The sequence below is a fragment of the Chiloscyllium punctatum genome, chromosome 16, assembly GCF_047496795.1.
Source record: "Chiloscyllium punctatum isolate Juve2018m chromosome 16, sChiPun1.3, whole genome shotgun sequence".
Taxonomy (NCBI): Eukaryota; Metazoa; Chordata; class Chondrichthyes; order Orectolobiformes; family Hemiscylliidae; genus Chiloscyllium; species Chiloscyllium punctatum.
Window position 1 is genome coordinate 21,851,733 of NC_092754.1, and position 16,744 is coordinate 21,868,476.

Sequence of the window (16,744 nt, forward strand, 5' to 3'; positions counted from 1 at the left end):
AACTCACTGCAGCCCTTTTACAGTCAAAGTTGGAAAGCCACATGTCCCAGTGCTAACCTTGCACTACCTAACCAGTTATGTGCTTGAAAGTTTAATTTGGGGTCACTTCATAAAACATGAAACCTTGTTTTAGAAAAGTTGAAGCCAACTAAGGAGAACATTGTTATTTTGTATTTTTATGACATGTGCTCTCTCACCTGAAGGGAATCTTGTCATATTTACTCAGATTTACTGATTACTTAATTGGCAATTGTTTTAATATACTGACATTTTTCAATGGTATGACAGCTGAAATGGTCAACACAAAATGTTGCCACTCACAATTTGAACTAATTCTTTGGGAACAAATCAAGAAGTCGGATTTTGCCTTGGTGAATGGTATAAACACTGCTGCAAAACAGGGTTAAGATCATTTTCATTATACTAATTAGTTCAGCTATTACTAGACAAAAAGCTACCATTTATATGTAAATTGATGAATAAGCATCATTTTCCTCACTCTAAGAAAGTGGTAAATTCAACTTTCTTTCTGTCATTTCTTTATTTATTCAAATCCAAACATTTCACCCCACAATGTCTTCCCCTCTCTCATGGAGATGACGACTGAGGTATTTTATTTTTGAAGATTTCTTCAATAGTGGGTTGGGAAGCTTAGGAATTCGTTATTCCAGAAGTCTATAGATGCTCAGATATCGAGCAGTACAAGCTGAGATTGTTTAATTTTTAGAAAATCAAGGGCAATACAATATCAGGTGTTGCAGTTGATTGATTATGATCGTATTGAGCAATGGAGTATGCTCAAGTGATTGCATGATATCATGATTCTATTTTTATGCCCTTATGATTGAGAGGTCAGGGTTCAGGTCCCACCTGCTCTGGAGGTGTGTAATAATATCGCTGAACAGGTTGATAAGGAAAACATCAATGTCCTTATGATACACCTTTCCATTTATACTGGACATTCTCTGTTACCCCAACAGGCCATTCATTTTGTGTAAGCCAAAACCATTGAGATCAAATGCTACTCAGCAGCTGCCTACTACTCTTACTGGATCTCTGAGGACAACAATGTTGTTGGATGCATGTTTAAGATGTGTATTAAGTTCTGATGATAACAATGGTGACAAAATAAAATATTCCTGTTAAAATAATAATGTATGCATAGCTTCTCTTGACAGTAGCTTTCTGTTCATGATTCTCACTCCTGCTGTAGCACAGACCTGCTTAAAAAATCCTGATTTTCCTACCAGGAGACGTGATTTGCCCTTTGTTAATGCAGGTTAATTGTTTGATATTTGAAAACTGCGGCAAGTGGCTCAGGCCATTTCCCTATGTTAATGGTGCTATATAAATGTAAGTTGGAGTTGTACTTGTGTATTTCTGGTACATACCTTCACACCTCCGCTGATGAAAGTTAGTAAAAAGTTAACGTGCAGCTTGCCAGTCATGAGAAGCTGGCCCTGCTGGCAAAGTGTTAATACCTGCCAACCAATCAGACGGCAGTCCTGCTGCCAAACTCAGGAATGCTGCCAACATTGTAAAGGGACAATTGGGTAGTGCTATACATGCTGCCGTTTCAGTCAGATCCTGCCTTATTCTAGAGCGAGACTTGATGGAAAGTTTTCTTTCTGCCTTACATTGGTAGCACATGCTGCAAAATGTGACTGTGAAAAATAAATGAGAAACAGTCAACTGGAATCTGGCTAAAAGCTTCATGCAGCAGATTAAACTGTTCTATCCTTGCAAGTCAGACAAGGATTTTTTTTAAAAAATGAGATAACAATGTAAGGCTGACAAGCTTCGAACTTCACCCATTCCCATTTGAGAAACCTGCCTCATGCTGACCCATTACAAAAGGCAAACACAAGCACAGCTGCCGTTCTCTCCTTCTCCCTTGAACCAGACTGATTAAGAGAGCTAGCTAACCCCATTGTCATTGTGCAGGGGCACAACAAAGTGTAAACCAGTCCTAACTGTTTGAGCAGGTTGAATTACGAGCTTTAGCTCCAGTGTGCAATCCTGTTTGCCTGTATTCTTGTCTATGCAGCTGCAACGACACTGAAGACAAGCTTGTGTGAAAAATAGAAGCATCAGCCCAAGAGTAAATGCAATGTTGTAGATTAGCATGGAATAGGGTTACCTGGTCCTGAAATACACTCAAAAGTATAGCCCACAAAAGAAATATTTAAAAAAAAAATTGGTTACTGAAGTCTCTTTGCACATTGTATAAGATAATTTTCAGTTTTATAGTCATAGAGATGTACAGCATGGAAACAGACCCTTCAGTCCATGCCGACCAGATAGCCCAACCCAATCTAGTCCCACCTGCCAGCACCCGGTCCATCTCCCTCCAAACCCCTCCTATTCATATACCCATCCAATACCTCTTAAATGTTGCAATTGTACCAGCCTTCACCACATCCTCTGGCAGCTCATTCCACACACGTACCACCCTCTGCATGGAAATTGGCCCCTTAGGTCTCTTTTATATCTTTCCCCTCTCACCCTAAACCTATGCCCTCTAGTTCTGGACTCCCCAACCCCTTTTATGTCAGGATTTTCAAGTAAGGTGCAAAGTTAAGGCAGTCATTTACTCTTTTTTAAAACAAAGTGATTTCCCTAAAAACCCCTGAAAATTCTCATTGTTCCCTTGCCAAAAATTAAAGTCAAGGTGACCACATCTGAACTCCACGTGTAAACTGCACGGTGCAAATGCGGTGCTGATGGTGATAGACACGCACTGTTTCTCAACATGCTGTAGAGATCAGCAAAGAATTAATAATTTCCTTTAAAAGAAAGGAATGTTTTTCGATACTGGAGTGAGGATGATATCCTTTAGGCACAGTTACTGTACTGATTATTCCCCCCTGCAGACTGACAGCATCAAAAGCTAACTCTGCATTCATTAATAAAAACTAGATGACAGCTGTTCTGTGCATAATCCATTCATTTCAACAGTAAGAATGAGGAATCTAGGCACCATGCATTAAGAAGGATGTACAGACATTAGAAAGTGTGCAGAAAATGTTCACGAGAATGACTCAGGTTGATGGACTTCAATTACATGAATGGATTGGAGCAGCTTGCACTGCTCTCTTTGAAGAGACCATAAGACCATAAGACATAGGAGTGGAAGTAAGGCCATTCGACCCATCGAGTCCACTCCGCCATTCAATCATGGCTGATGGGTACTTCAACTCCACTTACCCGCATTTTCCCCGTAGCCCTTAATTCCCCGAGACAATAAGAATCTATCAATCTCTGCCTTGAAGACATTTAGCGTCCCAGCCTCCACTGCACTCTGCGGCAATGAATTCCACAGGCCCACCACTCTCTTGCTGAAGAAATGTCTCTGCATTTCTGTTCTGAATTTACCCCCTCTAATTCTAAGGCTGTGTCCACGGGTCCTAGTCTCCTCATCTAGCATCCACTCTTTCCAAGCCATGTATTATCTTGTACGTCTCTATTAAGTCTCCCCTTAATCTTCTAAACTCCAATGAATACAATCCCAGGATCCTCAGCCGTTCCTCATATGTTAGACCTACCATTCCAGGGATCATCCGTGTGAATCTCCGCTGCACACGTTCCAGTGCCAGTATGTCCTTCCTGAGGTGTGGGGACCAAAACTGGACACAGTACTCCAAATGGGGCCTAACCAGAGCTTTATAAAGTCTCAGTAGCACAATGGTGCTTTTATATTCCAACCCTCTTGAGACAAGTGACAACATTGCATTCGCTTTCTTAATCACAGACTCAACCTGCATGTTGACCTTTAGAGAATCCTCGGCTAGCACTCCCAGATCCCTTTGTACTTTGGCTTTACGAATTTTCTCACCATTTAGAAAGTAGCCTGTGCTTTTATTCTTTTTGCCAAAGTGCAAGACCTTGCATTTGTTCACGTTGAATTCCATCAGCCATTTCCTGGACCACTCTCCCAAACTGTCTAGATCCTTCTGCAGCCTCCCCACTTCCTCAGTACTACCTGCCTGTCCACCTAACTTCGTATCATCTGCAAACTTTGCTAGAATTTCCCCAGTCCCTTCATCCAGATCATTAATATATAATGCGAACAGCTGTGGCCCCAACACTGAACCCTGCGGGACACCGCTCGTCACCGGCTGCCATTCTGAAAAAGAACCTTTTATCCCAACTCTCTGCATTCTGTCAGACAGCCAATCCTCAATCCATCCCAGTAGCTTACCTCGAACACCATGGGCCCTCACCTTGCTCAGCAGCCTCCCGTGTGGCACTTTATCAAAGGCCTTTTGGAAGTCTAGATAGACCACATCCACTGGGTTTCCCTGGTCTAACCTACTTGTCACCTCTTCAAAGAATACCAACAGGTTTGTCAGGCATGACCTCCCCTTACTAAATCCATGTTGACTTGTTCTAATCAGACTCTGCTCTTCTAAGAATTTAGAAACCTCATCCTTAATGATGGATTCTAGAATTTTACCAACAACCGAGGTTAGGCTAATTGGCCTATAATTTTCCATCTTTTGTCTTGATCCTTTCTTGAACAATGGGGTTACTACAGCAATCTTCCAATCATCCGGGACTTTCCGTGACTCCAGTGACTCTTGAAAGATCTCAACCACTGCCTCCGCTATTTCCTCAGCCACCTCTCTCAGAACTCTAGGATGTATCCCATCTGGCCAGAAGATTTATCAATTTTAAGACTTTTTAGCTTTTCTAGCACTATCTCTTTTGTAATGACAACCATACTCAACTCAGCCCCCTGACTCCCTTTAATTGTTGGGATATTACTCATGTCTTCCACTGTGAAAACTGACGCAAAGTACTTGTTAAGTTCTCCTGCTATTTCCTTATCTCCCATCACTAGGCTTCCAGCATCAGTTTGAAGTGGCCCAATGTCTACTTTTGTCTGTCATTTGTTTCTTATGCATCGAAAGAAACTTTTACTATTATTTCTACTAATACTGGCTAGCCTAGCCTAGCCTAGAGAAGAGAAGACACGAGATCTACTGTGCAGATAGGGAGAAAGAAGGTCTTATTGGCAGGACAATCAAGAATCAGAGAGCACCAGTTTAAGTTGGTTTTATAAAGAGGCAATGGGGACATTAGGAAACGCGAGAGGAAAAGGGGGGAGAAAAAAGGAGAACAAGGTGGCACAGTAGTTTACTGGTTGGGACTGCTGCCTGATACCCGGGCTTGATTCCACCCTCAGGCAACTGTCTGTGTTGAGTTTGCATGTTCTTCCTGTGTCTGCTTGGGTTTCCTCTGCGTGCTCTGGTTTCCTCCACTGTCCAAAGACAAGCAAGTTAAGTGGATTAGCCATGGTAAATTGTTCATAGTGATCAAGGATGTGCAGGTTAGATGCATTAACCATGGGAAATGCTGGGATAGGGTAGGAGGTGGATCTGGGTTGAATGCTCTTCAAAGGGTCAGTGTGGACTCAATGGGCCGAAAGACTTACTTCCACACTGTGATTCTATGATTCTTGTATGATATGACCTAAAATGCATTACTGAGAATATGGTCAAGGCAAATTCAATTATGAGTTTCAAAAGAGAATTGACCTTAGGAGAAAGTCGACAGAGCCATGAGCAGGAGGCAAAGGAATGGGACTAAGTGAGCTGCTGTTGTATAGAGTTGTTATGAGGCCATGATGGGCTGAATTGCCTACTTCTAAAGTGTAACCTTTGGCAGACTTTGGATATCAGTCTGGGAACCAAGAGGGATAGGATTGCCTGAGGAGTTGAAAATCTTTGCAGCAATAAAACTGCCTGACGCATGAAAGATGTGGGCTGTGTACCAGCATCGTAATAAGAAGTTTAACTACTTTTATTGCAGGAGTGTCTAGGAGCCTCCAAAGACCAGATAAGATGTCTAAACACCTCCCTTGGAGGTGCTCTCCCGAGCTGGCAGGTCAAACATCTATACCATACTGAGATCCTAACAACTGAGTAGGGTTGCTCATGTTTCCACAGTGTGTGTCACTTGCTTGACAAGATGAATTGTCTATGGAGATCGAGTCTGGGAATGTACTCTCAAGGTGCACAAAGGAAATGCTCCAAGGACACTCTGAAGGCTTTGCTGACAAGTTTTGTTCTTGACCCAGACTCCTAGGAGAAGCTTCCCCAGAATTAATGCATCTGGACCAAACAAATTACATACAGCTCTGGTCGCCAACTACCAGAAGGATGTGGAGCTTTGGAGAGCGTATAGAAAAGGTTTCCCGGGATGTTGCCTGGTTTGGAAGGTACAAGCTATGAGGAGACATTGACATTCAAGTGAAAATAAACAAAGTTTGACAGAGGCCAAGGGGTACCTGATAGAAGTTTACAAAATTATGAAAGGCGTAGATAGAATGGATGGTCGGAGTCTATTTCCCATGGTAGAAATGTCAAAAACATGAGGACATAGGTTTAACAAAAAGAGGGTAAGTTTAACAGAGATGTGAGAGGCAAATGTTTCTTTGTTTTTACACAGAATGGAAATTTTGCTTTTTTTTTTAAAACACATATACCTGGAATATGCAACTAAAGAAGGTGGTGGAGACAGATACAATAGCAATGTTTATGAGGCATCTTGATAGATATATGAATAGGCAGGGAAGAGGGGGATATGTACTTTGTAGAGGCAAAGTTTCAGTGTAGAAAGGTGTCATGTGTTGGCACAGGCTTGATGGGCCAAGGGACCTGTCCCTGAGCTGTACTGTTCTTTATTCCAATGAAAAAGGGTGTGGCCTCCTTCTGAAATAAGCACACATCAAAGGCAAAGAGAAAACACAGAACATTCCGAAGGCACAGCAGCTTCTGCAACGATGGTGTACCCAGTGGCACCTTACCAAATACCCCAGAGAATTCAACTAGCCATCTTCACCTCTGGTAAAAAAACATTTTCCATGATTTTGTTGTCCACAAAAAAATGTTATAACACCATTATTGTGAAAGGTGTCAAAAGAAACAAATCACTCTTCAATTTTACTTTTTTTTAAAAACAAACCTCATGTTTAAGTGAGTCTGATGATGAGTCCCACAGAAGTGATATCCATAGGATTTAAACTTTGACTCAATTCAATATTCGGTCTCTACTTTAGACGGAACATAGTAATTGCACTCCAAAAGAGCACATGCCAAACAAATGATCTGTTAACATTAGCTGCTCACAATGCGGTCTTCTCTATACTGGGGAAACGAAGCACAGATTGGGTGACCACCTCATAGATCACCTACATTCTAGCTTCCAGTTGTTTGCCACTTCAACATCCCACCCTGTTCCCTGGCCAACATCTCTCTTGGGCTTGCTGCAGTGCTTCAGTGAAGCTTAGTACAAGCTGGAAGAGTAGCAATTGATTTTGCGCTCAGGAACCTGCAACCTTCTGGACTTAATTTCAAGTTCAACAATTTTCGGGCCTGAGCACCTTTCCCCATGTTTTCCCCCACCCTCCACACACCAGGTCTTGCCAGTACATGGGCTGCTACCACACACTACCCATCGTCAGCCAGTTATTGTCCCCATTAGCAGTTATTCGTTCTCCCAGACTGACCTTTAACCACGCCTTTGGCTGTCCAACTGTGTTTCACTCTCTTTGAGCTCCACCTATCATTTGCTTACCCCCACCCCACCTTCTGTATAAAAGTAATCCTGTCCTAGCTACCATCAATTCTGAGGGAGGGTCACTGCACCCGAAACATTAACTGATTCTTCTCCACGGATGTTGCCAGACCTGCTGAGATTTTCCAGCAATTTCTGTTTTTGTTTCAGATTTCCAGCATCCTTTTTTTGGGGTTTTTTTCTGCAAACATTTACTGGTCTATATAACATATCAGAAGATTTACTGAGCTTGACTGATCTTAATAATGCCTAGTCTGGGCAGATGTACCATGGAGAAATAAGTAATTATTCTAGTTTTGTCTAAACGAAAACAGATTACATAAAAAGCAAAGGTTATTCAAAGGTCCATCTATTTGGCTAAGTGATTTACTTCAATAATTAATAATTAGATTATGAGCAGCAATAGAAAGAAATCACATTTTGAGCTGATTGGGTACAGCGGGACAAGGTGTTAGCGCTGGTCCAAGTTAGTACTGCTGTCTGTAACAGCACTGTAATATAAAGGCGTGAAAGCCATTGTTATTTATTGCCACTGACCAGAGTAAAAGTTACTAAAATAAACTCAGCATAGATTCTTGAACAAATTATATTTAGCCATCTCCACCTTTAATCTCAAATTGAAATTAAGGACTCTTTTCTTTCACTTACAAACAGTTCAGCATTATACAGTCATGCCCCAGTGCCACCTACATTACTCACTGCCTATATTAATCTTGCCAGAAGGGACAGCTTTCCAAACCCTTGCAGTCTCCATTCTGCTCACCTTCCTCAGGGAAATCAGCAGCTGTGTAAGTAGCGACTCTTTGTTCTGATTACAGTGCTGCATACGAGCTTGAATTCCTATCAGTTTGATTTTTCTTTTTGGTATACTTACTTTAGCTGGCTAGCAGTCAACAATTTCAATTATGCACACAGTTACACTATCAATGCACAATACCCCACCATGTGCCTTTCCACATCTCCTTAGGACAATTAACTTCTAACCCATATGCTCCCAGAAAAACAAGTATCCATATGCAAAACTTACACGAAAGCTTTTTGGAATTCGATGGGAAGGAAAAGACGCTGTTGAATAGATAAGCCGCCCTCTCTATTTATTCAGAATCACCTGACAGACTTCACATTGTCAGGAGTCACATGCCACCAGGTTATAGTCCTGTTTGTTTGAAACCATAAGCTTTCAGAGCGCTGCTCCTTGGCCAGGTGAAGTGGAGGGAAATGCACAGGAACAGAACGTTTTTGCAGAGAGATCAGTGCAAGATAATTCTAGGCAATTAAGAGTGTCAAAAGATACTACAAATAGTCTGGGTGGAGTGTTGACTGGCTGAATTACAAGTCTTTGCAGCTGAATAGCAAGTAAAGGGATCACCTATGATCTGATTAATTAAGGCAGAGAGATAATTCCAAAATCTTTTTAAAAACCTGGTGCTGTGTTACTTCTGACTTTTGTCCAGCTCAGTCCAATACCGGCACCTCCATGTCAAGACTTCACATAGGAACAGCTTTTTGTGGGGTAACTCAGTGCAAGCATCTCTATGTTCACAGACTTATTAGCAAATGTCAAATCTAGGATTAGGTCCAGGCCATTCAGCCCTTGTGGCTGAATTCAATACAATTATGGTTGATTTCCAACTATCCATACTTTTACAATGGAAGTTAGCTCAGAATCTCTCCAAGATCCTGAATGGTCTTTTGCCTCTCAGATGTCGAGTACAAGGGGGAAAAGATGCATAAAGGGGAACAGTAAGCAGCCCAAAGTCAGGGTCCCCATTGCAGGTAATGCTAGATCAAAAAGACAGCCTTGTAAAGGGAATTTTTGAGTGTACTGGATGCTCAGCTTAAAATAAAACACAGAATTTCAAGGGATCGTTAGCATCAAATTTGTGAAGGACTCAACCTTTGATTAAATTCATCACATTTATTTAGGAAAAATATAGAACATAAAAAGGAATGCCTAAAAGATTCTGAATATTAATTTTGAGGAGGAGCTTGATAGGTTCAACAGAAAATGTATGACAAAATAACATGTGGCTTTAAAGGAAATGCGGTGATATAGGTAGAGAAATGCTGACGAGAGAGAGCAATAATAATGGGTTCTGGATATTTTACAACTATATACATTTGAGTTTATTTATGATTGTCACATGTACATAGGTACAGTGAGAAGTTTTGTTTTGTGCGCAGCACAGGCAGATCATAACATATAAAGATCCAGGATGATTGAGCAGAGCGAGGAATACAAAGTTACGACTGTAAGAAAGTTCACAAAAAGCAAGATTAATGTTGGATTTGAAATTTGAGAGGTCCATTTAGAAGTATAATAACAGTGGGGAAGAAAGTGTTCTTGAACCTGTTTGGTCCATGTGTTTTGATTCAGGACATAAAATCAAATCTGCATTGGAGATCCATTGGAATGAGGTGACTTGTGTGAGTATTTCACTGGTGCAAAAATGCTGAGCTAGATAGTGTACTGTTTTTGCTGTTACATTCTGTGGGGCATATGTCCTCCACTTAAGCCTTTCATATGGGTCGAGTTCTGGGCCATTAGAAATCGGAGCAGAGTCCTATGACGTTGGTTCTTTCTTTCTCCCTTGTGCTCAACACACATGTTTTCCAAGGCTTCCCCCATGGTGGGTGCGGAGCTCCTGACATGCAAGAAGCAAGGCAGTCACATGCTGTGGGTGTGCTTCAATATGTGGTGCCCTGGGAAACTGAGCACTAGAGAATAGGAGCTCCCAAGTTCAGCCTGTTTTGTGATTTTATTGGACAATGACCCATTGGTACCTCATCTTCATTCAGTCTCTCATTCTCCAAATCTCCTAAACCTTCAGCATACAAATAATCTTAGTATTGGTAATGACATTAACTCTGGATCCACAGCCTTTTGAGGAAGTGTGTTCTGGATCTTCCCTACGATTTATACAAACGAGTCCTACCTGATTTCACTCCAAACTGAGCTAAAATAGCCCAGTTCAAACAAAAGATTATCCCCACACCAAAGGGAATCTATCCACCCTATTGAATCTCTTAATTATTTAAAAATTCTCAATGAGATCATCGTTCATCTTTCTGAATGGGATGGGGTTGTAGCCGATGCATATATTTGAATTATTTCAGCTCCAATATTTTTCTGATGGTTCAATATTGTAGCCCTTCCTTGGGTAATGGATTGAACCAGAGGTACTTTGTCCAAGACTCTAAAGGACAGAAACAAAACTACACCAGTTTTGGAATCTAATCACTTTGAGATAAAAGGCTAAACCTTAATCTTTAAGGCCAGCATCTGTCACTTCATGTGTTTAAGCTTTCTCTCCAAGAAGCAGCTGGCTCCCAGCGTGAGACCAGATTCCATTTTATAGTTGTTATTAACTGACAGAACCTGCCAGCCATGTGCACTGGCCTTAAAAGCTTAAATCATTGTTCCAGTTGGTCTTTCCACCCAGTGCTCAATCTCAGGTTGTATTCCTGCTTGCACTCATTCCCAGACTATATTCTTATCCAGTGCTTATTCTCAGGCTGTATTCCACATTATGCTCATTCCCAGACTGTATTCCCATCCTGTGCCCATTCCGGTTCCCATTCACAGAATGCATTCCCAGTTTACAAGACAAAGCTTTTCACTGTGCCTCAGTACACATGACAATAAATTAAATTCAATTCAATTCCTTATCAGTGCTCATTCCCAGACTGTATTCTGAATTGGTTGTTATTTCTTTGCCGCAATCCATTCACTGCTGATTCCCAGAATGGATTCCCAATCCGGGTTCATTCCTGGACTGTATTTCTGCTTTTGCCCATTGCCAGGCTATTCAGAAGGGATTGACCCAATCAGCTCAGAAGCATGTGCATAGGAATATCAAACTCTCTAAATGTCCTCGGGATAACTTTAACAATCTCCTCTTCTGCACATACATTCTCATCAGCCTTGCTGCAATTCTTTCACTGTTTGCATTGGAATCAAATCAGCTGAAAAATACACTTTAGAGTTTTCAATAGGATTTGTCTTGAACCTACCTGTAGCAGAGTCTGCAGAGATTTGTTTGAAGAACATCAAGGACGCCATTGTGGGGGTTGGGAGGAGAAAAGAGAGACAAGGTCAACAATTGATCTAATTTAATTGGTGACATTCATCTTGTAATTAAATATGATCAAGTTAAGTGCCTGATTTATATTCTTGTCTATCTGAAGTAGTGAAACCACAGGCAAACTGAAGGTGAACTGGTCCTGTCAATGCAGCATTGGTACAATGTGGCTTCGGTTCACACAGGTGCAGCAGTTATATTGTAAATGCATTCACTCTCCGTGTCTAACCTGATAAAAAAAATCTGAGGCGATTGAGAGTCCTAAGATTTTTCTGGAGTCCTAAGATTTTCATCTCACTTTGGAGTCAGGGTAGAACTTGCTCATCTGACTGAACTCTAGATTACTGTTGCTGTGCTATGACTTCAGTTTCATAGTCACTGTTCCATTACATCCTGATAAATTTCAGAACTGGCAATACTGCATGGGGTGTGCTAACCCATCACAATGTGCACCTCATTTATGTTCACATACAGTAGGTAGAAGATCACAAGCCTGCAGCCAGAACCTGGTTTCTGCTGTTATGTCGGCACTGTTCTGATGCTGGTACTTGCCAATAGAGGTGGCAGTGCCCTAGGGAAACCACATCCTTGTCGCTCGGCAGCATTGCCACCAGGAGTGAGTTGCCATTGACTACAGCAGGCAATGTCAGCATCTGAGGCTTTTTTTCCTGGTGCTTTTTGCTTTGCAGGATGAATTACACCCACAGAAATACTGTCTGCTGGATGTGTACATTAGCAACATGATTGGTGCATAACCACCCATTAACAGCTGTGTTGCGACTCCACAACAGTGGCACCTAACATCAGCTCCAATTCTCTTCATAACATTGAACAGCAATTTACAGTTTCCACTCTGCATTGATTCATACAGGAACATTAAGTAAAATTTATTAGATTCAGCTATAAGCTGTTATGGAGCTACTGGTTTCAAGATGGTTTCTCTGTTGTGCAAAGCCATTAAAACTGACAGCATCAGTACCACCTGAGACAGACAATGATCTCATTCCATTCTGCTACTTAAGATCAATAAATGCTGTAAGAATCAATTAACCCATATAAATGCTGCCTCCCCAGAGAGTACTTTCATTGCGCCTGGCATGTAATTCTGCTGTATTTGTATTAGGAAATGTTTCATCAACTTGTTCCCGTAGTTTCCTTTGCTTGAACTTGGTTGAGTGAGCTCAGTGTCAAACATCAAGAGAGAACTCAAACTTCCATCTGATTACATAGTTATGGGCAGGAGAAGCTATTTGGTTCATCTGGCCTAACCCATTCCATCAGTGTTTTACCAACATCCCGAATCCTGTTTGTTGACAGGACCTGGTTTGCTCCATTCGGATTCATTTTAGGGTTTCTTATTCCATCACCACTGTGAATACTCTCTGAGCGGATTATTCTGCTGTGACTTATCAGGATACACTCTCCCTTCAAACATCAGTGAGGTTATCCATTTTGGACTGAAAAAATGACAGATAAATGAACTTCCTAGATGGAATGAAGTTAAATACAGAGGATGCCCAAAGAGACTTCGGGTTTCAGGTGCAAAGATCTTTACAATGTTACCAACAGGTGCAGAAAATAAATAAGAAAGCTAATAGAATGCTAGCCCTTATATTCTAAAGAATTGAAATGTCAGGATGCAGTTATGCAGCAGTTTTACAAAACTAGGCTAGACCCTGCTTGGAGTACTGTGAGCAGATCTGGGCATCACACCTCAGGAAGGATATCCTGGCCTTGGTGGAACTACAATGTAGGTTTATACATTGGATGACAGGGGTTAAATTATGAGGAGAAATTACACAAAGTAGGCCTGTTTTTTTCTTGAATTTGGAAATTTAAAGGGTGTTCTGATTGAAGTCTTCAAGATATTAACAGGAAAAGATGGGGTGAATATTTCCAATGGTTAGGGATTCTAGAACTTGGTGACATAGTCTAAGAATTAGGGCCAGACTGTTCAGGAGAGATGTTCAGAAGCACTCCTACACACAAAGGGTGGTAGATGTTTGGAACTCTCTTCCACAAATGGCAGTAGACGCTGGATCAGTTGTTCATTTGAAATCTGAGGTTCTTTTTTGTTAAAGAAAAGGATTAAGGGATAAGGGTCAAAGAGTGAGGCCACAGGTCAGCTATTCTGTCATTGCATGGTAGAGAAGGCTCGAGGGGCTGAATGGCCTGCAACTGTTTTGATCGTCCAATCCCAACCTGGAATTCTGTTCCTAAAACCCTCTGTCTGACTTCCTCCTCCTCCCTCTCTCTCTCTCTCTGCTTCAGAGGTTCCTTCCAAATCGAATTTTAGTCATGCTTTTGCCTTATCTATTCCTGCTCACATCTTTGAGTCAATCACCATCCTCAGCTCTCACTCAATATCATCCAAATGGGGAGAAACTTCAGAAATCTGAAGTGCAAAAGGACTTGGGGGTCCTAGTCCAGGATTCTCTGAAGGTTAACTTGCAGGTTTAGTCAGTAGTTAGGAAGGCAAATACAATGTTGGATTTATTCCAAGAGGACTAGACTATAAAAGCAGAGATGTATTTCTGAGGCTTTATAAGGTTCTGGTCAGACCACATTTAGAATATTGTGTGCAATCTTGGGCCCCATTTCTCAGGAAGGATGTACTGGCCCTGGAGCAGGTCCAGTGGAGGTTCATGAGAACAATCCCAGGAATGAAAGGCTTAACATATGAGGAACATTTGCGGACTATGGATCTATACTTGGAGTTTAGAAGGATGAGAGGGATCTAATTGAAAATTACAGAATACTGAAAGGCCTGGATAGGGTGGACATTAGGAAGATGTTTCCATTAGCAGGAGAGACCAGAACCTGAGGGAACAGCCTTTAAGTTAAGGGAAGACCCTTTAAAACAGAGATGAGGAGAAACTTCTTCAGCCAGAAAGTGGTGAATCTATGAATTCATTGCCACAGAAAGCTGTGGAGGCCAGGTCATTGAATACATTTAAGACAGAGATAGATAGGTCCTTGATTGTTAAGGGGATCAATAATTGCAGGGAGAAAGCGAGAGAATCGAGTTGAGAAATGTATCCGCCATGATTAAATGGCAGAGCATACTCGATGGGCTGAATGGCCTAATTTCTGCTCCTATGTTTTATGGTCTTACGGTCATCTCTAACCAGGTTTATACATCCACAATACATGTCTGTATCCCCATTTTCCTTTCACTTCAGAATCTGCTGTTCAAATAAATGAACATTTGCCCATCTAATTCTTTGGAACCTCTATGATATTATCAGTTAATAATCAACAGAAAGACTATGTCTTCCATAATCCCAGGATACCAAAAAATGCACTACAGCCAGAAAAGTACTTGAAGTATAATTACTGCTGTAATGTAGGAAACACAGCACCAAATTGGTGCACAGAATGATCCCATTAGTAACAAGATGACAATTACCAACTTTACCGGGACAACCTCCTTGCTCTTTTTCACATAGTGCTGTGGAATCTTTTATGTCTTTTTGAGAGGGCAGAAGGGACTGCATCTTAACTCTCACAGTGTACCACTATGTGGGTGCTACATTGGAGTAACAACCTGGATGTTGCTAAAGAGCTGGATAATGAGGGTCTGTTTCATTTAAGTGCAACATTTCACACTCTATTTACATGGCAAGTGGATTCAACAAATGATTATCAGAGCCCTTCAGTAATTCTATTGACTGAGCTCTGTTGATTTTTCATTGCCAGAATCTAAATAGAGGCTGTAGACCCCAGTGGTGTCAATGGAAAGTTGTTCATTCTGTGATGCTTTAGGCCAAATGAGTAAACATGAAGCCATCACCTTGTTTGTAGTTCAGAATAATCATGAATTGAGTTTTAGTTTAGAAAGCCCAGCAATTCTTAGGGCAGTTCAAAGGAGACCTGCTAGGAATCAGAAGGAAGTTTAGTTTTCTGTCCTTGTAGAAGTATAGGATAGTTCACGGAAAACAGAGTCACCTTGACAGAAGGGTAGTTTGTGAAACTTCTAAACCAGGAGAGTTTGGTTAGAAATCTGCAGGTTATGGTTTGCCTAGTGATCTAGTGGTTAGCACTTGGCGCTTTCACTGCCGTGGCCTGGGTTTGATTCCAGGTCAGGGGATGGGCATTTATGCATGCTGATAATTTAACGGCACGATAGAATTTATAACTGATTTCAGAAACTGGAAATAAGTCATGGAGATGTCAGAAGAATCTTTAGGTGGTATGGTGGCTCAGTGGTTAGCACTGCTGCCTCACAGTGCGAGGGTGCCAGGTTCAATTCCCCCCTCGGTGACTGTCTGTGTGGCGTTGCACATTCTCCCAGTGTCTGTGTGAGTTTCCTCCCACAGTCCAAAGATGTACAGGTTAGATGGATTGGCCATGGGAAATGTGGAGATAGAGTGGGATGCTCTTCAGAGGGTTAGTGTGGACTCCATGGGTTGAATGGCCTGCTTCCATACTGTCAATTCTATGATTAGACCCGAGAAGATTTTGGACAAAATGGTGATCGATTTGGAAAAGGCATTGAACTGACTCCACAATCCACAGCAAAGAAACTGTTGGGAGTTAGTTAAGTACAACCCTCAGTGGTTGAGATAAGGGCATACTTTCTCTGATCTTGAATCTCTAATAAATTAGGTTGGGAAGCATACAAAACATTGTTTTCCCATGCATTTTAAGATCTTTCTAAATACGTCCAATATTAATGAAGCTTGTTTTTTAAATTATTTCTCCTTTTTTATAATAAGCTCCAGTTGAAGAAACTCAGTGCAATAAAAAAAAAGCTTATGATCTATTGAGCCACGTTATATTCTGGGATAAAGTCAGAGTCTTACGGAAACAGACCCTTGGGTCCAACCAATCCATGCTGACCATAATCCCAAACTAAACTAGTCCCACCTAACTGTGTAGATCTGACTTGTCCAGTATTACCATCAGGATTATAAAATTACATCCTCACGTTCATTAAAACATGGCAAAATGAGGCAACGGCACATGAACACACACAGCTACATACATGTTCACATACAAACGTGTTAAATACACATGCATACATGTGCTACTGATGATATACATATATTGTTGAGACAACACACACAGACACACACACA

At 41.3% G+C, this 16,744-nt stretch overlaps 1 protein-coding gene across 1 annotated transcript in view; it reads right to left on the minus strand.

Annotated features, from left to right (window-relative positions):
• The window catches only part of acap3a (ArfGAP with coiled-coil, ankyrin repeat and PH domains 3a), a 303,937-nt gene that overhangs the window by 51,680 nt on the left and 235,513 nt on the right, over window positions 1-16,744 (minus strand). Inside the window, exon 10 of the mRNA XM_072586472.1 lies at window positions 11,596-11,607. Coding sequence (XP_072442573.1) covers window positions 11,596-11,607 — 12 coding nt within the window. The remainder of the gene's footprint in view (window positions 1-11,595; window positions 11,608-16,744) is intronic.